Raw genomic sequence first — 23,346 nt, 5'->3', positions numbered from 1 at the left:
TACTGTATTGCTTAACTATTCTACTAGTCCCACAGTACTCCCACTTGTAAAAATGCTCAAAAACTGTCATTATTGAAAAGTTTGTGTTGACATTAATAAGAGTAATTCCTGAACCTTATAAGTTTACCGATGTCTCCAAGTATTAACGACAGCCCGTCGAATCTACAAAATAGTTTAACGTAATACGGAGAACAGTAAGACTACACCCAAAAGGCCAACATCATAAGATTCTCCACATAATCCCATCTTATCCATAATAGCTCACTAAGTTTGTAATTAGTCCTCTTATTCAATGAATGCACCTTATTGGCTGAACGTGAGTGTTCACTCTCACATTAACTGTCCCATAACAATTGAGGAACCCACCTGACCTTCCCCGTAGTCTCCCAAAATACTAGGGGCACCCTTCCTTATGTTTTTCTCCAAATCAGCCAACAAATACAAACCCACCATTCTTTTCTCTATTCCTCCCATCCTATATAAATAAGCTTCACCCCATCAACCCAATTTAAAGCTTTAAACTTCAATCAAATTAATCAACCATAATCTTCAAATTAATATTTCAAAGTTTTGTGATTAAAAATAACAAAAATGAGTTCAGCAAAAAGTAGAGCATGGATGATAGTTGCAGCAGTACAAGGGATGAAAGATCAAGGATTTACAAGGTGGAATTATACTATTAAATCTCTTAATCAACATGTTAAGAACAAAGTTAGATCCTATTCTCAGGCTAAATTGATCTCTGGGTCATCTTCAATTTCCCAGAAAATTAGGGATGAAAAATTGAAGCAGTCAGAAGAATCTATTAGGAAAGTCATCTACTTAAGTTGTTGGGGTCCTAATTAATTTATGAATTGTAAATTTTCTGGTTCTTTAGAGAGTTGCACACTCAGCTCGTACAGGATAATGATGTGGTCGAGTTTCGGGCCGTGGATTCGAGGGCCGGGTATAGTATCCAACAACCCCGAACCTTTACCAATCCGGCTAGTTTGCATTACGTAATCTATGGATGCACTCTCGGATTCTGATAATATTGTCTTGATTGTATATTACGTATTGTTAAAAAGTTTCCTTTCTTCTCATTAATCTCACAGTTTCAAGTTTCAACTTATCTATTCGTTTCTTTACTTTTTGGTTAGCTATTCATTTATTCGTTTCTGGAAGTAAGTAGTTTGGAAAACAATAATTTAACCGGCCACATCATTTTATCTGATATATCTTGGTATTAACTCGTGCACAAGGGAAGAATATTACACACTAATACTATGCCTAACGTGTACTGTACGTGACCGACATCTTTTTACTTGCAACAAAAAAAAAAACCCATTGCAACAAATTTTAGTAAGGATCATCTTTTACGGTTTATTTAATTTGACAGCAATTCAAGTTACATAGTGTTATTACTTATTAGTGTTGTTAATATTAATTTGTAGAAGTAAAGGCGAAAATTATGGGGAATTCACAAATAAAAGCCGGTAGGAATAGGATAGCATGGCTCGAAGGGCAACTTTCATCAACTGAAGCCGCGTTAGCTTCAACCAAGGGTGAGTTATCATCTACCAAGGCTACTTTAAGAGCCTCCAACCAAAAGGTTGAGGAGCTTACGAAAGATAATTTAGGTCGCGAAATTATAATTAATAAATTGTTTGAGGTATACGTAGGGGAATTACATAAACAAGTTTCTTCTACTAATCTTGAGGCATTAATAAGTAAGTTTAACTTGGATGCCTTAAGAAAAGAGGAAAAAGAGCTCAAAGAACAACTTTCAGCACGGCTAAAATTTCAAGAGGATGTTGAAATTAAGTTGCATAAGGTGTTGGAGATTGAAAAACAAGTTTCATGTGTGCATTACCGAGTGTTATCTACCAAGGCTAGTTTAAAAGCGTCGAAAAAGGAGGAAAATATGCTCAATGTACAACTTTTAGGCCTAGAAGAGTTTCAAAAAGACGTCGAAATGAAATTGGAAACGGTAATGAAGCTCGAGAAACAAATTTTAGATACTAAGATTGAGGCATTGTCAACCAAGAGTAATTTCCAAGACTCAAAAATGAAGGAAAATTTGCTCAAGGAACAACTTAAAAGTTGTCAAGAGTTTCATCAAGATATGGAAATGAAATTGCGAAACGTGATGGATCTTGAGAAACAACTTGTGTTTATTAGAACGGAAGGTTTGTTTGTCAAGCCTAGTTTGGAAGCCTCAAGAAAGCAAGAAGAGGGGCTTAAGAACCAACTTGAAAATTATCAAAAAGACATGGAATTAAAATTGCGAAAGGTAGTCGAGCTAGAAAATGAAATTTGTTTTTATGAAGCTGAAACTAACATTATCCGCCATTGCTAGTTTGGAAGCAACAAATAATGAGGTAGAGGAGCTCAAAGAAAAACTTGCATCGCTTGAAAAGGTCCAACAAGCTATTGTGGACTTGAAGTTCAACTTGTTATAAATTTCTTTGAAAATATTATGATGAATTTTTTATGTATAATTCTTTGTAAATGTATGTGATTATGTAAATATTAATTATCTATTAGTAAAAATTCTTCGGGATTTTATTTGGTTCTTCCTTGATCCTCAATAGTGAATACGGAGTAGTAGTTTGTTGTTAATTACTCCTTAATTACTCTTTATTACTTCATACATACCCAAAACTCCAAAACCATGTTGTAAAGTCTATGCAAATGCAAGAAAATTAAAGAGCTTCGTGTTAAGTGTTAACATGGACACATGGTACGGTACATAAAAAAAGTGCAACGCCTTGGTTTGGTAATTATGTCTCTTTAATTTACTTTCTTGCATGAGATTTTTAGTTTAATTTGATCCTTATGTTACTTCCTCTATATTTTATTAGAAGTCACATGTTGACTGTTACGCATATTAAAAAAAAAGTTAAATCTAATAAAAAAAAAAAAAAGTAAGTGGGGTAGAGAGTAATAAATACATAGAAAAAAGATGATGGAAAAGTATTTTACAGAGTAATCAAAGTAGATAGGTTGTTTATTATAGTGGCAATCCCTATAGGAAATTAGATATATTAAATAATTAGAAGGTGAAGTAGAAAAGTTACTAAAAATGTGACTCATATGGTTCTGGTCTATTCTACTTATTTTGACTGAACTTACATTATCCAAATTTATTTTATCTAAAAATACTTATTTTGTCTGAAATAAACGTATTTGTATATGAAAATGTATGGAAAAAAAAACTTATTTTTTTCTAATTTTTATCATCTGAACTTATTTTGTCTGAAATAAGTCAAACAAAACAGAGCTCTAATAAAATACGGTGAAAATGATAAGTATGGCTCATAATAAACTACGGATGGAGTAATGGGCAATTTTATACACTGTACCAAATAATTTATTATAATAAAATAGCATGAAACTCATCACACTGATAATTGTTTTTCTTTGTTAATGGAAAAAATGAAAAAGGATGAATGCGAAAATAAGTAGAGATGGAGGAGTGGGGAACTTTTAGTCTGAAATAAATGATAGTCTGAGAATAAATCTGTTGACCCTAAAGTTTTGATGATGACAAAGCAAACTCCTGACAATTGGTTAAGTTATGTTGCATAATAGGTTCCGAGATCCTTAGAGGGATAATGCTAAGTTAAGGAGATCCTGAGTTGGATAAACTAAGCAACGTGGAATATAAGCAAGTAATTGATCCATGTCAGACACTACATTGAAGAAATAATCATTAAGCAAGGCGAGATCCTTAGGCGAGTTCCTAAGGCGAGATCCTCATATATTATGTGGATCCTCGATGTTCCAGAGAAGGAACAAATTGGGAAGTCTTCGAGTGAAGCTTCTAAAGGTGCAACATGAAGACTACAACATATGAGTTTATGTTTAGGATTTATGTAAGTATTTAATATTGTTTATACGTAATTTGGAACGAAAGGAACCTAAGTATTTTGGTACGTTTTAAATGAAATATGTTAACTGTAATTATAAAAGAGTTTTAACTTGGAAAATCTTTTTAATAAATAAAATGAATTTAATTAATAAATGAAACATAGGATTCTGATTTATTATCCTTGTTTCTCAAGTAAAAGATTTTCCATGTTCCTTGAAACTCTCCCCACGTATTTCTGTTTAACGTACATTTAGTGTTTTGATTTGGTCTCCCTGTTTCTCTCCAACTATGCCCATGTTACTGAGCAGTAACTGTTAGTGGATAGTTGAGGAGAACATGGGTACCCAACCTTAGGTAAAACTCTCCTATAAAAGGAGAAGAGTTTTGGCTTTTCAAAACACAACTGATTTCTACAAAATCTATCTTAAAGAGCTTAAACGTTTTAAAAGAATCAGTTGGCAAAATAGAGTGTTCCTTGAGTTCCTTATTATTATAAGCTTTATTACGTACTAGAATCTATCTATCATATTGTATTTTGGGTTTAAGGATTGAGTGATCCTTGAGTGACTTAGAGTTAAGTCAAAGAGAGAAAGAGCGACTAAGAGTTTAGTCAAAGAGAGAAACAGTGACTTAGAGTTAAGTCAAAGAGAAAAAGAGCGACTTAGAGTTAAGTCAGAGAGAGAAAGAGTAGCACAGTAATCGAAGGGGATTGCTGTGGGGAACTCGTGTTCGAGAGGAACTCGAGTTAAAGAGTGTATTTGTAATAGAGTTATTGCATTAATACAAAAGAGTAGTGAGGTTCTTCTTGATTAGGCTCAAGAAGGTTCCTCCGTTTTATATCTTTCTTCGCTCATTGTTCTCAGTCTCTTTATTGTTTAAATTCCGCAAGAAACTTACTCAAGTTCCCAAGAAACAATTCACCCCCCCTCTTGTCAAGTGTTCCTACTGAACTATCAGTTGGTATCAGAGCAGGATCTCACAAAAATACAGGAAACCCTGTTGAGAAAAAGTTCCTGGAAAGTATGAACGCTTACGAGAAACTCGAGGAAGGTTATTCCACTCAAAGACCTCCAATGTTCAACGGAAAATTCTACACCTACTGGAAGAACAGGATGGAGATCTACATCAAGGCAGAGAACTATCAAGTCTGGCGAGTCATAGAAGTCGGTGATTTCGAGGTAACAATGATCAATGCTCAAAATGAGGTAGTTCCTAAACCCATGTCTGATTTTACTAAGGAAGATTTTGAGAAATTTGAAATCAACGCAATGGCTGTGAAAATCTTGCATTGCGGCCTTGGACCTCATGAACATAACAGAGTTATGGGGTGCAAGAGCGCAAAGCAAATCTGGGATCTCCTTCAAATAACTCATGAAGGAACTAATGAGGTCAAACGTTCAAAAATTGATTTATTAATGTCTAAGTATGAACGTTTTGAAATGCAACCAAGAGAAACAATACAGGAAATGTTTACTCGTTTCACTAATATCACTAATGAACTAGTTTCTCTTGGAAGAAATATTCCCTCTGATGAACAGGTTAGGAAGATCCTAAGGAGCATGCCACAGGATGATAGATGGAGAACCAAGGTCACTGCATTGTTTGAAACAAAGGACTTCACCAAATTCAACATTGAACAATTGGCGGGATCCTTGATGACTCATGAATTACATCTAGGAGCAGCTGTTCCTGAGAACCGAGGCCTTGCTCTCAAGGCTGAGGAACAGGAGGACTCAGAACCTGATGAAGATGAGGTTGCTACGTTGGTCAGAAGAATGAAAAGATTTTACAGGAACTCTAAACCTGGAAATCTAAGAGGAAGGAACTCAATGAGAAAACCAAGCGGTTCCAAGTCTGACCAAGGATGTTTCAAGTGCGGTGATTCTGACCATCAAATCAAAGACTGCCCTCAGTGGGAAAATGAAAAAGGGAAAGGCAAGAGAAAGGATCAATATAAGGAAAGATTCAACAAATGCACCTTTGCCAAGCCCAACTTCAAGAAGGCAATGATCGAAGCTTGGGAAGAAGCCACTGACTCGGAAGAAGATGAGGATCAACCAGAAGAAACAACAAACCTTTGTCTTATGGCAAAGATCGATGAATCAACACAAGATCCATCACGTGAAGTAAGTTCCTCAACTCTTCAATCGCTGTCTGTAAATAAATTAGTGGAATTATTGATAGAAACTCTAGACATTTTTAAAAAGCTTATCGTAATAAAGGCTCAAAGTGACAAGGCAATGGAACTTAGCAAAGAACACACAACCTACCTCGATAATGTTAAATCTGATGTACATGGTAGGTTCTTTCAGTTGCCTGACAGGAACACCTCTCTTAAAGACTCTTTTAAAAGAGTTGAAAATGTACATATTATGCTTGATGAAACTAATGAAGTTCAGGAACAGAAGGATTTCGAAAATGGTTTGATTCACTTCACAGATAACAATGAGGAAACCTCTCCAGCTAGACAACATAAAGAGACAGTTGAATCAGGAGTTCAAGAAATCAAAGTGAATCAGGGAGTTCCTACTCAAGAGGAACAAGATCTTAGAGTTCATGATCCAGAAGTTCCTGTTCCTGAGGATCACCCTATTATTCAACAGGAACAAGGAACTCGAGGATCTCAAGGAACTCAAGAAACAGAAGTAACTGAGGAAAGTTTGAATATTCTTGTGGCTCAATCTCAACCTAAGCCATGGAAACATCAGAGTTCCTCTCCAATGGATCTGATCGTCAGCGACATTGAAAGAGGAATTGTGACAAGATCTGAACTCAGGAACTTCTGTACTTTCCATGCGTTCCTCTCCATAATCAAGCCAAATAACCAGAAGGGGATAGAACTCAAATGGATGTACATGATCAAGCTTGATAAACGTGGAACAATGGTCAGGAACAGAGCAAGGTTAGTTGTTAAAGGCTACAATCAACAGGAAGGTACTAATTTCGAAGAAACTTTTGTTCCTGTTGTTAGATTAGAAACTATAAAAACTTTAATTATTTTTGCAGCCTTTACAGAAATTAAGTTGTACCACATGGACGTCAAACGTGTCTCCATAAATGAATTTTTTAAAAAGGACGTATGTGTGGAACAACCTCCCCATTATAAAAATCATGAATTTTCAAATCACATCTATAAGCCTGACAAAGCTCTCCATGGGTTAAAGCAAGTTACAAGATCGTGGTGCGAAATATTATCTAAAATCCTTCTGAAAAATGATTTTAAACGAAGCAGATATGACAAAACTTTATTCTTAAAATCAAAAGGAACTGACTCACTAGTTGTACAATTTTACGTTGATAATATACTGTTTGGTACAACTAATGAAAATTTGTGCAAGGAACATGCAAAGTAAACAAGCAGAAAGAAGCACGGGAAAATGAGATTGGACCTCGGGATGATCAAGCTGAGATAAGTAAGCAGGAAAGTTCCTCACAAGGTATGACTTTTATAGATTTATGCATAGCTACTATATACCATTATAAATACATGTGCGTGAAGCATAACTGAAGTTTACCATTGTTAAGGAACAACTAAAAAATTAAAATTAAAATATGTATTTAATTAGTCAAGCAATATGAGATACGTACGTAATTAAAACAGTTCCACTAAAATAGGAGGATCATGGATATATTCTTTTTGTTACAATTTTCTTCCATCTTTTATTTTTCCACAAATTATTTTTATTATTTTTATTTCTTTTTATATATCCATATTTTTATTTATTTTTTTCATTAAATTTTATTTTTTCCAAAATTAAAAGCTAATGGATCACACCTATGGATCTCTCATACCCAATTCCACCACCAAATTCAAATTTCACCAATTCAAACAAAAGAAACCCTAAAAATCAAAAACCCCCAAATTCAAACCCTAAATATCAAAAATCCCCAAAATTAAAACACCAACCACCACTACCGGCGGCCTGACTCGGCTAGCCATGACCACCGGCCAAGTCTCACTCAGCCCAGCGACCGGACTCGACCCGGCCAACCGATCGAGCCCAGCCGCGGAGCCCACTGTCGCGTTGCCAGCGAAACTGACCCATCCCTCAAAGAAACGCGAGCCACCAGCGTCGGTGACCCACGTCCCTTCGCTGGTGGCGGCTGATGACCCAAACCCGGCTGTGTCCGACACCCACCTAGCCACGCCGACCATCGTCCCTAAACCACCCTCCAATGTCAACCCCTCCTCCAGCAACGATCCAAACGCCGAGGTGCCTCACCGACCCGCCAAAAGGCAGCGGTGGTCGTGGGGATTCCTCAAACCGGTCGGGGAATGGGGATGTTCGTTCTCAGGGGGAATTTACACCAAACCGTGTTTCTTCGGTTGAGGATGCATATTTGGTGAAAAGCTTTGCAGTTTATAAACTTGGTGTTGAAAAGCTTTGCAGTTTATATACTAAGGGGACGTTGTTATACCAAAAAAAAAAAAACAAAAAAAAAAACAAAAAAAAAATTAAAAAAAATTATAAAAAAAAAAAAAAAACAAAAAAACAAAAAAAAAAAGAGTATGACAGGGTTCACAAAGTGGTTCCAAGGTGAAATATTCTCTGTTGTTTGTTGATATATATTATGAGAATGAGAATGATGATGAGAAAGTGGAAGAATGAAAAGACGCAATTGAGAAAGGATATGGATCTATATGCAGTTGAAAAAGGAACAACCTAAACTTGCTACATACCCAAGCCATCTTTCCTGATCCTATCCATTTGTGTTACATTACGCTTTTGATTTTTTTTGGAACTTTTTATTTTATTTTTTTTTTATTTTTTTTGTATGTAACCATCTGTTGGGAAACATACAATTTCTCTTCCTTTATTTCTGTGGAACTTCTAAAGATCGTATCTCTAAAAACTTGGCTTGTTATTTATTATGTTTTATATTCGAATCTAGTACGTTGGAACTTTACTTTGAGGCTAACTTAGTTTGTCAACCGTTGATCGGAGGACGCTATAATCGGTATATATTAGTATTGTGTATTTCTACTTTTTGTTAATGCCAACAGGGGGAAATGAATGCAAACTTAACTTAAATTGATCACTTGAGTCCGTCTCACTACTCTCTTCTCGATGTAAGTTTATAAAATATTATTTCTCGTTCTTAATTTTATTTTCGTTTATTTAAATTAATTTCAATTTTCCTTAATTTCATTTAGGAAATTTAGATTAATTTTTATAAAAATACTTTATTTAATTTATTGCTTTATATTTATGCTAATTGATTATTATTGCATTTAGTGAAAGTTTGCTTATGTTGTCATCACCAAAAAGGGGGAATATTGTTGACCCTAAAGTTTTGATGATGACAAAGCAAACTCCTGACAATTGGTTAAGTTATGTTGCATAATAGGTTCCGAGATCCTTAGAGGGATAATGCTAAGTTAAGGAGATCCTGAGTTGGATAAACTAAGCAACGTGGAATATAAGCAAGTAATTGATCCATGTCAGACACTACATTGAAGAAATAATCATTAAGCAAGGCGAGATCCTTAGGCGAGTTCCTAAGGCGAGATCCTCATATATTATGTGGATCCTCGATGTTCCAGAGAAGGAACAAATTGGGAAGTCTTCGAGTGAAGCTTCTAAAGGTGCAACATGAAGACTACAACATATGAGTTTATGTTTAGGATTTATGTAAGTATTTAATATTGTTTATACGTAATTTGGAACGAAAGGAACCTAAGTATTTTGGTACGTTTTAAATGAAATATGTTAACTGTAATTATAAAAGAGTTTTAACTTGGAAAATCTTTTTAATAAATAAAATGAATTTAATTAATAAATGAAACATAGGATTCTGATTTATTATCCTTGTTTCTCAAGTAAAAGATTTTCCATGTTCCTTGAAACTCTCCCCAAGTATTTCTGTTTAACGTACATTTAGTGTTTTGATTTGGTCTCCCTGTTTCTCTCCAACTATGCCCATGTTACTGAGCAGTAACTGTTAGTGGATAGTTGAGGAGAACATGGGTACCCAACCTTAGGTAAAACTCTCCTATAAAAGGAGAAGAGTTTTGGCTTTTCAAAACACAACTGATTTCTACAAAATCTATCTTAAAGAGCTTAAACGTTTTAAAAGAATCAGTTGGCAAAATAGAGTGTTCCTTGAGTTCCTTATTATTATAAGCTTTATTACGTACTAGAATCTATCTATCATATTGTATTTTGGGTTTAAGGATTGAGTGATCCTTGAGTGACTTAGAGTTAAGTCAAAGAGAGAAAGAGCGACTAAGAGTTTAGTCAAAGAGAGAAACAGTGACTTAGAGTTAAGTCAAAGAGAAAAAGAGCGACTTAGAGTTAAGTCAGAGAGAGAAAGAGTAGCACAGTAATCGAAGGGGATTGCTGTGGGGAACTCGTGTTCGAGAGGAACTCGAGTTAAAGAGTGTATTTGTAATAGAGTTATTGCATTAATACAAAAGAGTAGTGAGGTTCTTCTTGATTAGGCTCAAGAAGGTTCCTCCGTTTTATATCTTTCTTCGCTCATTGTTCTCAGTCTCTTTATTGTTTAAATTCCGCAAGAAACTTACTCAAGTTCCCAAGAAACAATTCACCCCCCCTCTTGTCAAGTGTTCCTACTGAACTATCAGTTGGTATCAGAGCAGGATCTCACAAAAATACAGGAAACCCTGTTGAGAAAAAGTTCCTGGAAAGTATGAACGCTTACGAGAAACTCGAGGAAGGTTATTCCACTCAAAGACCTCCAATGTTCAACGGAAAATTCTACACCTACTGGAAGAACAGGATGGAGATCTACATCAAGGCAGAGAACTATCAAGTCTGGCGAGTCATAGAAGTCGGTGATTTCGAGGTAACAATGATCAATGCTCAAAATGAGGTAGTTCCTAAACCCATGTCTGATTTTACTAAGGAAGATTTTGAGAAATTTGAAATCAACGCAATGGCTGTGAAAATCTTGCATTGCGGCCTTGGACCTCATGAACATAACAGAGTTATGGGGTGCAAGAGCGCAAAGCAAATCTGGGATCTCCTTCAAATAACTCATGAAGGAACTAATGAGGTCAAACGTTCAAAAATTGATTTATTAATGTCTAAGTATGAACGTTTTGAAATGCAACCAAGAGAAACAATACAGGAAATGTTTACTCGTTTCACTAATATCACTAATGAACTAGTTTCTCTTGGAAGAAATATTCCCTCTGATGAACAGGTTAGGAAGATCCTAAGGAGCATGCCACAGGATGATAGATGGAGAACCAAGGTCACTGCATTGTTTGAAACAAAGGACTTCACCAAATTCAACATTGAACAATTGGCGGGATCCTTGATGACTCATGAATTACATCTAGGAGCAGCTGTTCCTGAGAACCGAGGCCTTGCTCTCAAGGCTGAGGAACAGGAGGACTCAGAACCTGATGAAGATGAGGTTGCTACGTTGGTCAGAAGAAATGTTGAAACCCTAAAATTTACTAAACAGATTACAAAAATTCTAGAAAATTGAAACAACTTCCAAATTCAAATCATTAATCTCGCGCCTGTTAGCCTAATTGTGATCTACTCAATCCGAGATAAACCAAAAAAAAAGTAACACTAAAACCCTAGAATTCACCCGCACACACAAGATGGACGAGAAAGAGTGCAAAATTGGTTACGAATTTTGAAATTTACCTTCAGAATTTGAACATTCGCCACTGATATATCCGGAATTGATCGAAGAATCGCCATAACAAGTGTCAATGTATAGTGTGAGGAAGAACATCGGAGTAGAATTCAATCAGAGTTTCGTCGATCGGAAGGCCTGCAAGATAGTGAGAGACATACTCGGCATTTCGGCAGAAGAATCTGTACAGCAACGAATATATTAATTGGAGTAAGAGAGATATTTGGGAGAGGAAGGTAGAGGAGAGAGAGGGAGTGTAGGAACTTCGAGGCAGGCTACATCGCTGTCCACCAGCGACAAAAAGACCCCATACCCAGGGCAAAATTGTATTTTCGCTATATGAGTTGAAAAGTCAAACAAATTATTAAATATCGGCAATATGACAGTAATTGATACAACAATGACAGTATTTTAATACAACAATGACAGTATTTATGTAAACCATTATAATACTTATATAACACTTGTATACATACTTTTATCCATTTATTTAATATGCAACACTTTTATCCATTAATTTAAGTTGTCCCTTTAGTTTTTCTATTTCATTACACTTGTATACATAATTTCCTTTTTTTGGGTGATTGTGACAGTATTTTAATACAACAATGACAGTATATATATAACAATGACAATACTTATATCACCAATGACAGTATATAACAAGTTAGCAACACTTGTACACTTTTATTTAAGTGTGGGCCACCTTTCCAACTTTTTTTTTTGTTTTTGGTGGGTATGGGCTTTTTTTGTCGCTGGTGGACAGCGATGTAGACTACCTCTAGGAACTTCACTGGGGAAAGAAAATGAAGAGCCGTGAAAGGGCCAAAGAGCAAAAGTGAAACCGACCAAGGGAGATAGGCTAGAGGGAAAATTATTTAATTCAAGTGTAATGCAAGGGTTCTATTGTCATTCTACTATTGTTAAGGAAATGTTAGGAAGGCTTTCTTGCTTTTTAAAGGGTTATGATATGTGACAGATCTGGTATCCTTTTAACTTAAACTCAGGTGCCGTCTTTCTTGTTTGCTGCAATAAATTGGCCCTAGGACTCTTTGATTACTTCCAAACATATCTACTAACTTATTACTACTCTGTAATAAGTTAGTAGACATGCTTGGTTAATTTAAACTAACAGATCACATGTGCCATGAGATCACTTATGCCACAATATTCGTGTTTTTATGTTCTTATCTCCTTAGCACCTGTAGCAACTGAAATGTAACAAACCAAATAAGATTGAAAAACAATCAAAATCAGCTCTCTGATTAGCAAAGCTTGTAGCACCACCGTTGTGAATATGACCTTGTACTTTGCTACCGCATAATTAAGGGGCAAACAAGAAAATATAATTTGTGATTTCTTATCTATGATTCTATTCATCAGGTAAATGTAAGAACAGTCTGTTCCTGTTCACCTACTCTGATCTTGAACTTCTAATCACTAAGAAAATTACAGACTAAGCTCACTGAATTCTTTTCTTTAAATCAAACCAAACTAAGAACAATAACAACACATAACAGCAGCCACTGGATCAAATAGAGCGGGTGGGCAAACCAGATAGTCATTATAGTAAAAAAGTTCACTTAGTGCATGAGAAAAGTAGAATTACCACTGCTAAGCAAGTGCAAACATAATCGCATGGCATAGCAACAAGTGAAGTGTAATAGAATAGCACCCCCATCCTTTTTAAATTAAGACAGAAACGCAATCAGAAAACAGCAAAATCAAGACATAGAACTATCGAAAAAATAAGAACATGAGACTGCACACTCACAGGGTGTTGGCTAAAGGGCGTACTGATCTAATTACAGTCATCTATCCAAAGGCATGTCAATTCCTTAATTCTGTGTGAAAGCACAATTTGTAAGTGTAACCTTGCTGACAGACAATATACCATATAAATGCTCAGGAAAAAAAAATTACTCGAGTTTGATCGAGGAGCCTAACAGAAAGCAGAACCAGAGGCAAGCTCAGAATATAGACAAGATAGCAGAGTAGCCCTAGCACGTGAATAAATTGGCAAAAGATGTGATGGGGACTTTAATAGAAACTGGATTCAGATGTTCTGAAAGGTAAATTACTAATAGCAGAAACGGATAAGGTAAATTACTAATAGCAGAAATGGATAGGGTGGAACCAAATAAACAGAAAATTAGAAATTAAAGCAATAAGGCATAAGAAGAAGTCAGAACCAACCCCCTTCTTAGAGAAGAACAACGATTTGGCTTAAGTAATTAACCAAATAAACGGATAAGCAGAAGTCAGAACCAACCCCCTTCTTAGAGAAGAACAATGATTTGACTTAAGTAATAAGGCATTCACATAATGACACAAAAGGAAAATTGAAGCTATTATATCATAAAATTAGAAATTAAAGCAACATAAAAACAACAGATCTGTTGTAATATGAGAATAGCAACATCAAGGAAGGAGACGTTTGCCAGTTGCCCGAACAAACGTGCCAACAACAGACTATCGGTCTCAGAAAGTACAAAGGTAATCAAGAGAAATACAACATAAAAATCCAATTTTTTTGAAAAGGAATGATAATACCTGGAGTAGCAACAGGGAAGGAGAAGTTGGTCAGTTGCTCCAACTACCGTCCCAAGAATAGACTATCGGCAACCGAAACTACAAAAAGAGATAACAAATAAGCAGTATACCATTTTTTTCTAGTAGAAAAATAGAGAAACTAAGAAGACGCTCTCCTTCCCAAAACTTTACAGCCAGCCAGATTTCAGAAGCCTTTGTTTATGGTAAGAAAACAAGGGTAGTACAACAACTTTATCTCACAAAAACTGAAGCTATAAAAGGCATCACTTCCTCACTAACATTCTATGTTGTAAACACAAACAACCTAATCACCAAAAACAAAATGCAACAAAAAAACTTCAGTGAAACCTAAGTCAACAAAGGCAAAAACAGCATAAAACACACAGAACAACATACTGACAGCAGATTAGGCAGAACAGAACCAAACATAAAATTAGATCAAAGACGCAGCAGATCAGAAGATCAATATACAGAGCAACAAGTATTAGCAATTCAACATCACCAGCATAACATGCATCAAACAACCCAGCAGTTTCAACAAATTAACAAAAACAAATAGACGCTCTCTTTCCCAAAACTGTACAGCCGGCCAGATTGAATTGTCGGCCACCACTGAATGCTATGAATGACCAGGGCATCATAATACGTGAAGCGGGAAACGTACTCAATCTCCGGGTAAAGTACTCAAATTGATGAAGTCATTTTATGGCTTAAAGAAAGCACCAAGGCATTGATTTACTAAATTGTCCTCTCTGCATTAATTTTTTTTGGATATGAACAATCAAAGACTGATTATTCATTATTCGCAAGGAACAAAGATGGAAAGTTTGTAGCTGTTCTAGTGTATGTGGATGATCTAATCTTGGCAGGAAATTGTCAAAGGGCCATAGATAATGCTAGATCTCTTATCTCAGCTCAGTTTTATATGAAAGACACAGGAGAACATAGCTACTTTCTCGGAATTGAAGTAATCAAATGGATAGGTCAAATCAAAGCATTTTTCTGTCTCATAAAAACACACTCATAACAAGACACAACCACACGCTTGCAAAATCTGATAGAATCGGCCCTCACTAGCATGTTGTATGCTAGCAACTGCTGCAATCCCCACTACATAAAAGCTACTGCAAGTACTAACATTTTTTCTGTGCATATGCAGCCAATGCAGTGTATACAAGCAATCAGCCTCTAATCTAGCTCCCTATGATAACCATGTATGAAACACTAGGGTCATAACTCGGTCTCTGTTTTTTACTGTCAAAATTCAAGCAAAACATAAATGCATAATTCATATGATCAACCAACAATTCAACTTAAGGGAAATTCCCAAATTCCAACTTTACTACTCTCAGAGTCTCAGCTCAGTTATTTATATCAGAACATCAAGATAGAGCAAAACTACCCTCAGCTCAATAATTCCAAAAGCATACAACACTTTGATACAATTTTGTAACTAGGAGTAGCATGTATAACAACACAACAATAATAATCTTAGTGAAAAAAATTAAGTAGGTTTTTAATTTTAAAGGACTTGCCTCTTAGGCTCTCAGCAACAACTAGCAACCTGGGAACTTGACCAAGAGCACTAGAATAAGACCCATAAATCAAACTCGCCAACAAGAACAAAAACACAGTGCTATCCAAATTCATCAACAATCCACCAATCCCATATGTTGGATTAAATATCCTTTCCAAGATATCCACGAAAATCAGCAAAACATCAAGAACAATTTCTTTCATAATGTTGAACCTCAAATATCTATTGAAATTAGGGTTCCTCGCAATAACAAAATAAAGGGAGAACTATTGATCTTATTCTTAAAACGAGCCCCAAAATTTATAATAAGACATGTTTATTATATGAGATGGAATCAAAAGCAACCTCCCACCCCAGGATTAACTTAAATCGTTCTGCAATCAAGAAAAAACATAAAATTTACTATGCAAAGCCTCATTTCTGCAACAAAGGTTATAAAAAAAACTAACCTGAAAGATCGAGATACTGGAGCGAATTTGTCCGATGCGCCAAGGAAGCAGCAAATAAAAAATCAGAGGATGCTCTCCGATAAAAAAAACCAGTGGAAGAAGCGAATTTAACTTGAATTTGTTGGGCGAATTGTGAATTGAATTGGGATTTTCCATGAATACATAGAATAAGGAGTGAGATAAAAGTGGGATGAACTGAGAGAATTGAGAGATTTGATTGTGTTAACGTACAGGTTGAAGACGAAATCCAAGGAATTCGTTAATGGTGCTGAAGGTGAGGAGGGGTGAAGACGGATTCATCGGGAAATCTGAAGAGGGAGGTTAGGTTTTGGAGGTAGGTCGGTGAGGAGGTTGAGGGAAACGTGGGAGATGGAGTGAGGGTAAAGCGCGATTCAACGAAAATTTTAGGAGAATAAGCGGGATTTTTTTAGCCTGAATGTGTAAGTGGTTTTGTGGGTTTACAAACACGTGGGTTCCACGTATTTTTTTTTTTGCTAATAACGACGGTTTAGAACGTCGAAATATATTTCGACTGCTTAGAGTGTCGCAATTTGCAAATTCATATACGCGCTGACAAAACTCCTGCGACCCTTTGTCACACCGTCACAATTATTCCGTCTAAATATGTACCCTTTTGTTGTAGTGTTAACGTTGTGCTTGATTCAACTGCCCACCCTAAATTTCCGGGCCGTAAAATAAAAGTTTGAACTCAGTCGGAGACAACCCGGTTATGACGTCAGCACGGTATATGTCGACAAAAATGGATGAAAATAAGCGATTACCACGTAGGATACAACCACCATCCCATGGCACATGGGTTAGACCTTTCTCCTAGTGATAAAGAAACGGTTAGGCATCCGATCCGTGACACCATGCTCCAAATTCCAAAAGCTCGTAAAAATTGGTACTCCCTCCGTCCCGGAATATTCGACCCGATTTGATCGGCACAGAGTTTAAGGGACTTGAATTGACTTATTTAATTTAATAGGTAGTGGTTGATAGTGGGGTATTATTTTAATGTAGTTATTGGGAAATGTGTTAAGAGGTGGGGTTGAGGGAGAGTAGAGGTTGCATTTTTAATTATTTTTTGTATGGAGTAGGCGGTAGGTGGGTTAATAGGGGTGGAGTGAGAAATAATATGATATTGTTAGAATATTTCCATTTTTAGAAACAGATCAAGTATTAAGGGACGACCCGATAAGAAAAACAGGTTAAGTATTCCGGGACGGATGGAGTAGTATTATAACCGTACTAGACAGTGGCATTACGAATCGAAGACACGTCCATATACGGAGTACATCTTAACTTCCTTAGATGACTCATACGATCATATCCTCCCAGTCAATTTGTCCGTACTATTATTAGAATTTAGATATTAATTTGTTAGATATTTTGGCCAAAACCGGCCCCACGTGAAGTGTGAATACCCTCATCTTATCTTTAACAACCAATTATAGCAACGTACTGTCTACCTAAACCTTACTACCTCACTATGTCTATATATATATATAGTAACATCTCCAACCCTCTAATATTAATTCATTCAACCAAAACTAGCTCTAAATATATATATCTTGGTAATTAAGAGAAGTTTGATCATCATATATACTTTTCAAGTAAAATTAAGAAAAGATGAATCCCAGGAGTTTGGTAGCAGCAGGAAGCGTCGCGGCAGTTGAAGGGTTAAAAGATCAAGGATTCGCGAGGTGGAATCATCCGGTTTTGGGTATTCATTCCATTCAACAACATGTTAAGACCAATTTTGGATCTTATTCTCAGCTTAATAGAGTATCTACTTCCACAGCTGTTGTGTTATCCAATACTTTAATTAGGGATCACAAGTTGAAACAATGCGACCAATCACTTAACAATGTTATGTTTTTCAATTGTTGGGGTACTATCTGATTCATTTTATGGATCGGAAAAATGTATTCGTAATCATTTTGAATATATTGTATATATAATATCCATCTTTTCACTTTTGTTAGCAATGGGAAGCTTGTTTTTGTGCATTTCTCACTTCTCCAACACCATCATATGGCAAACTACAATTGCTTTCATTATTACTTAACAAATACTCCCTCCATTCCCTTTTGTTCTTCCCCTAAAGAATGTTGGGTGTGGTTTAAGAAAACTGAATCTTGATTTGTATTGGGATATGAGTAATGATTGGGTGTAAGAATAATGATTGGTGTAAGGGATTATATATTTAAAATAAAGTAAGGAGAGAGAAAATATTAAAGAAATAAGATAAATAGGAGATATTTTATTATTAATAACAAAAAAACCAGTTTAATTCAAACCAAAAAAATCAAGAAAAATCAAACCAAAACATTCAACAAACAATCAAGAATTCGACCAAATTAACAATCAAGAATTCGAACAAAAAAACCAAGATTAAATTCGAACAAAAAAAACCAAATTAAATTCGAACAAAAAAACCAGATTCGAAATCAACAAATCAACAAACAAAACAAACAATCAAGAAAATTTGACATAAATAAAACCCAAAATTTCGGTACAATGAACCCAGAAGTTCGACATAAATAAACCCAGAAGAAAATTTCGGTACAATGAACCCAGAAGTTCGAGAAAATTACACCCAAAATTCAACCAAGAAAATCGAGATTTATTCAACCCAAAATTAAACCCAGAAATTTGATCAAAACAACCCAGAAATTCGAGAAAATCAACCCAAACATTCGACCCAATCAACCCGAAAATTCGAATTAATCAACCCAGAAATTCGACGAGCAATTCAACCAAATTAACCCAGAAATTCGACAACAATCAACCCAAAATTCGACCAAAATCAACCCAAAATTCCGACCACAATCAGCCCACGAAATTCAACCAAAATCAACCAAAAAAAATCGACCAAAATCTAACAAATTCAACCCAGAAATTCGAACAAATTCAACCAAAAATCGAGCAAACTTCAACCCAGAAATATGAACAAATTCAACCCATAAATACGAACACATTCAACCCAAAATCAACCACAAATTCGACCAAATTTAACCCAAAAATCGACCAAATTCAACCCAAAAACTCAGCCAAAAAATCGACCAAAATTAACCCAAAAATTCGACGAAAATCAACTGAGAAATTCGACCAAATTCAACCAGAAAAATCGACAAAAAAATTTGCCCAGAAAATTCGACAAATAAAATACACAAAAATAAATAAAGACCCACTTGATCCTTACTATCACTCACGATTTTAAGGATTTAGAGGTCAAATTCGACCATGAAAACTCTAGATCTAGAGTTTTTATGGTCGAATTTCACCATCTAAAGCCATTTTTTCGTATTCTACAACTTCAATGGAGGGCGGCGGCGGCGGAGGTTTGGTTGTAGTGGTGGCGGCGATCTCAATTCCAGATCTCTGAAGATCAGAGAGATGTTTTGGAGGAGAGATAGTGAAAATGAGAGGAGGAGAGAAACAGAGTAAGGAAATGAAGAAAGAGAGAGAGAGAAATCAGAGAGGTGAGGGGGTTGAAGTGAATCAGTAAGGAAATGAAGAGAGAGAGAGAGAAATCAGAGAGGTGAGAGAGAGTGAAAGTGACGGTAGTGGGGTGGGGTTATGGGGGATGGGAAATTAATTAAATAAGGGTGGTGGGGAAAAAGAGGGTGGAAAAAGGGTAGAATCTTAGGGTTTTTTGGTAAATAGTGGGGAATCTTAGGGTAAATTGGTAAAAAAACTATGGCAAAAAATAGTAAAGATTCAGTAGGGGAAGAACAAAAAGAAATGCTAAAAAAGGAAATGGGAAGAACAAAAAGGAATGGAGGGAGTACTAAAATACGTAGTAGTCATTAATTAATTACACATAATAGATGCTACGTCTTGATTAATCCTCATATCATGAAAATATTTGGAAACTAATACGGAGTACTTCGTATTAATCTAGACCAAAACTTCATTTTAACGAGCCTCGTAGTATCTTCGATCAATTTGGATGGAGGTTAACAAGCTTAATTAGTTGCCTAAAATCATAAAGTAAGTAATATCTACGTTAACATGATCATTTCTCATTTTAGAGCTCGCTACCCAAATAAATAATATCTTGGTTTCGTATGCATTGATTGTATTCGTGATTGTGCAAATCTATTTCTCCTTTTTAACTAACTCTAGGCAAGGTAGTTAAAGAAGAAAAAAAATGAGAACATCCATGTAAAACCAAAAAAATATACGGAGTACTCCGTAAGTGTTAAAAGATTTTTGACAAGTTCCGGGTCCTTTGGGCCTTATACAGTTTTTTTTTTGCTTTACTGTGTCATTTAAGATACTACTCTGTAATAAAGACTTACTCCGTATTTAAACAACATTTAGGTGTAAATGACTAAATGACAATCTTCAGTACTGGTGGGTGGGCCTACACACTCGGATCATTGATTTTACGTCGAGTCGGACTTAGGGGTGTCAAATCGGATCAACGGATCGGGTTTGGGTCGGACTCATCGAATTCGGGTTGAAACGGATCGGATTGGAACGGATTAATTTGGCAAGCGGGTCGGATCGGATCGGATTGAAAACTTAACGGACCGGATCGGGTCGGATTTTTTATTCACGGATTCATATCGGATCGGATTGTAAACGGGTCGGATTGTAGTCGGTTTGGGTCGGGTCGGATCGGATTAGAATATGACGGATTGTTAACGGGTTTAGTCGGACTATAACGGGTCCGAGTTCATGTCGGGCGGATTCATATCGGATCGGGTTCATAACGGATCGGGTTCATTTCGGATCGGATTCATATCGGATCGGATTAATCGGTAACAGACTAAAACGGGTCGGATTGAAACAAATTTAGCCTGGTTACATTGGATTTAGTTTTATATTGGTTCGGGTAATTATCGGATCGGGTTATTTGGTAGCGGGTTGGAATTTGGTTCAGTTCGGTTCCAAATTATATATTATAATATCAATTTCTTAATTAGGGGACGAAAACGATAACTAACTTTTAAAAGTAATAAGAATTTAAGATCGGTAATATAAGTTATTGAGTATATTGTATAACTTGGTTTAATACTACCTCCATTCCTGGAAGTTTTTTACGTCTTAGAATATGTGTCCAAAGTATGAAAACTTTGACCGTAGATGCTCACTATTATAATTTATATACATCAAAATGTTATCATGTAAGATCTTGTTATATTGGTCTCGATATATAGTTTCAGAAAATCAAGTTTTTATAATTTTTTCATATACGAAGTTGGATATCTTATGGATTAATGATGATAACTATCTGTACGACTACAACCAATTAACCATACAATAAACTGTGTAAGACTATAACTACATAATTATATAACTATATGGTTATCAAACGATAATTACAAAGTAAATAACTGTATAAGCTACAACTATATACTTTTTTATAAGATTATAAGTTTAAAATATATAATTCTATATTTCTATCACATTATAAATATAGAGTCAAGTAAGCTTATAATGTTTACAAGTCTAACAATAATAATTCTATAATAATGTAAGTCCGTAACATAACCTCTACAATACTGTAACGAACGATTATAATTTATAACGATTAATAATGATTACTCTAACAAATTAATAACTGATAGTGATGATCATATATAGGTTTTAACTTTTAACTAAAACAACACAAGAATGTAACTATAAGGATATACATCTGTAATCGTTTACGGAACGAGTAATTGTACAACACAATATGACTAACTATATAAGGCTATCAGTCTATCACTATATAATTATGTAACTTTATGTCGTTATAAGTTTATAAATATCTAGTTCAATTTACTAGTAGTCCTAACAAGTTTAAAGAGCATAATATTCATTTTTATATCATGAATTGGATCATATCATTAGACATTTAATGATAATTACACGTATACAAGTACTTAATTAACGTGAAGAAGCTAATCTAAACTGATAACGTTATATTGAGATAACATAGACATTAAAGTATGAAACAATAAATCTATGAGATTGTATCTCTTTCAATCGACAAGAAACCAAACACGACCAATATGTCAAGTGTTAACGGTCATTTATGATATATAAGAACACAAAATCCACAAGAAAGTAACGTATTCTACAATTGTAAGAGTGAAAAGTATAACAACTAGGCGAAAATAACTAGCTGAAATTGGATTATATCATTAAACATTGATCGACTATTACTAGTATACAAGTACTTAACCGAAAATAGCTAATTGGATCGTTGATAAAGTTATATTGAGACACAGGCCGATACATACATTAAGGTATGAAGTATATTAAGCAATTAAAGCCTATTGAAGTTTAATGTATATAAGACAAATAGACTATATACTACGAATACTCTTAAATATCAATGTATTGAACGAATAATTAAACTCCGTACGAAATATATAAATGATAAAGAACAAGTCAAATAAGTTTAGATGATAACATGTTTAGTTACTTTGTATGGGTTAAACAGTTCAAATACTCGGTTGGGTAAAGTGTATTGAATTATATCTTTAATCTAAAGAAGTTAAAGGATTAAAATTTACAAGCCAAATAAATTTAAAAGATACTTCCCATTCATAATGCACACAACACTTTTATTCAAAGATAAATAAATTAGTTGTTCCTTTTAAAAAAACCGTTGTTGTCTACTTGTCTTGTTAGGTAGCTTAAGAGTCCCACATCGGTAAATTACATTGGGTAAAAGCAAAGGGGTAATATAAAAAGTAACCTTAATAGAAAATCTTATGAAAAACTACCAAGTTTTGCTTCACTATAAGTCTATAACGGTTAGCCAAGTTGATTAGTCAACTCAACTTTAAGCCAAATTTATCAAATCAAAATTGAATTTGGATTCCTGGAAATAAAAGTTGTTTCTCCTCATTTCATGTTTTTGGTCTCTCTAGAGTCTGAGAGTACATGAGCTACCATAAAGACCACCACTTGTCGCCTTTCTCCTCCAATTAATCCAACAAATATTATGTAAGCAAACACCAATTGAAATATCATATTTTGTCGTCATCAATTTCATACATTGGCTTAAATTATCTCTTAGCCTTGTAATTGCTTATATTTTTCTTGCTCCATGGCTCGCCATTCACCACTTCTCCTTGTTGTTCGCTGCGGTGGTCGTAGATTAGTGGCTTAAATTATTCTTCTTCAGTGGCTCTACTACCCACCACTTCTCCTCCATTCTTTTTCCTATGCCCACCACGTCTCCTTGTTGGCTTGTTGCTCGCTGCAGTGGTCGTTAATGTTGTTGTTGGTTTCCGTTGTTGTTTCCCGTTGTTGTTTGGGTTGGGTTCGTGTCCCACATCGAAAATAAGAGCAAGATGCTAAAGAAACAAAGTTATAAAGTAAAAATG

General features: G+C 35.3%; 1 protein-coding gene across 1 annotated transcript; it reads left to right on the top strand.

Moving 5' to 3' along the window:
• Positions 1-356: 356 nt before the first annotated feature.
• On the top strand, positions 357-1,111 carry LOC110800034 (uncharacterized). Its single transcript, XM_022005324.2, has one exon. It carries the CDS (start codon positions 592-594, stop codon positions 844-846), a length of 255 nt encoding a protein of 84 aa, XP_021861016.1. The 5' UTR covers positions 357-591; the 3' UTR covers positions 847-1,111.
• The last annotated feature ends 22,235 nt before the right edge of the window (positions 1,112-23,346 follow it).

Source organism: Spinacia oleracea, chromosome 4, assembly GCF_020520425.1.
Source record: "Spinacia oleracea cultivar Varoflay chromosome 4, BTI_SOV_V1, whole genome shotgun sequence".
In the NCBI taxonomy this organism is placed as follows: Eukaryota; Viridiplantae; Streptophyta; class Magnoliopsida; order Caryophyllales; family Amaranthaceae; genus Spinacia; species Spinacia oleracea.
This window is presented reverse-complemented; position numbering and strand designations above follow the sequence as displayed.

Bases quoted from the DNA above. Each gene is read 5' to 3' on its own strand.
- LOC110800034 (XM_022005324.2), top strand. From the start codon at position 592: ATGAGTTCAGCAAAAAGTAGAGCATGGATGATAGTTGCAGCAGTACAA.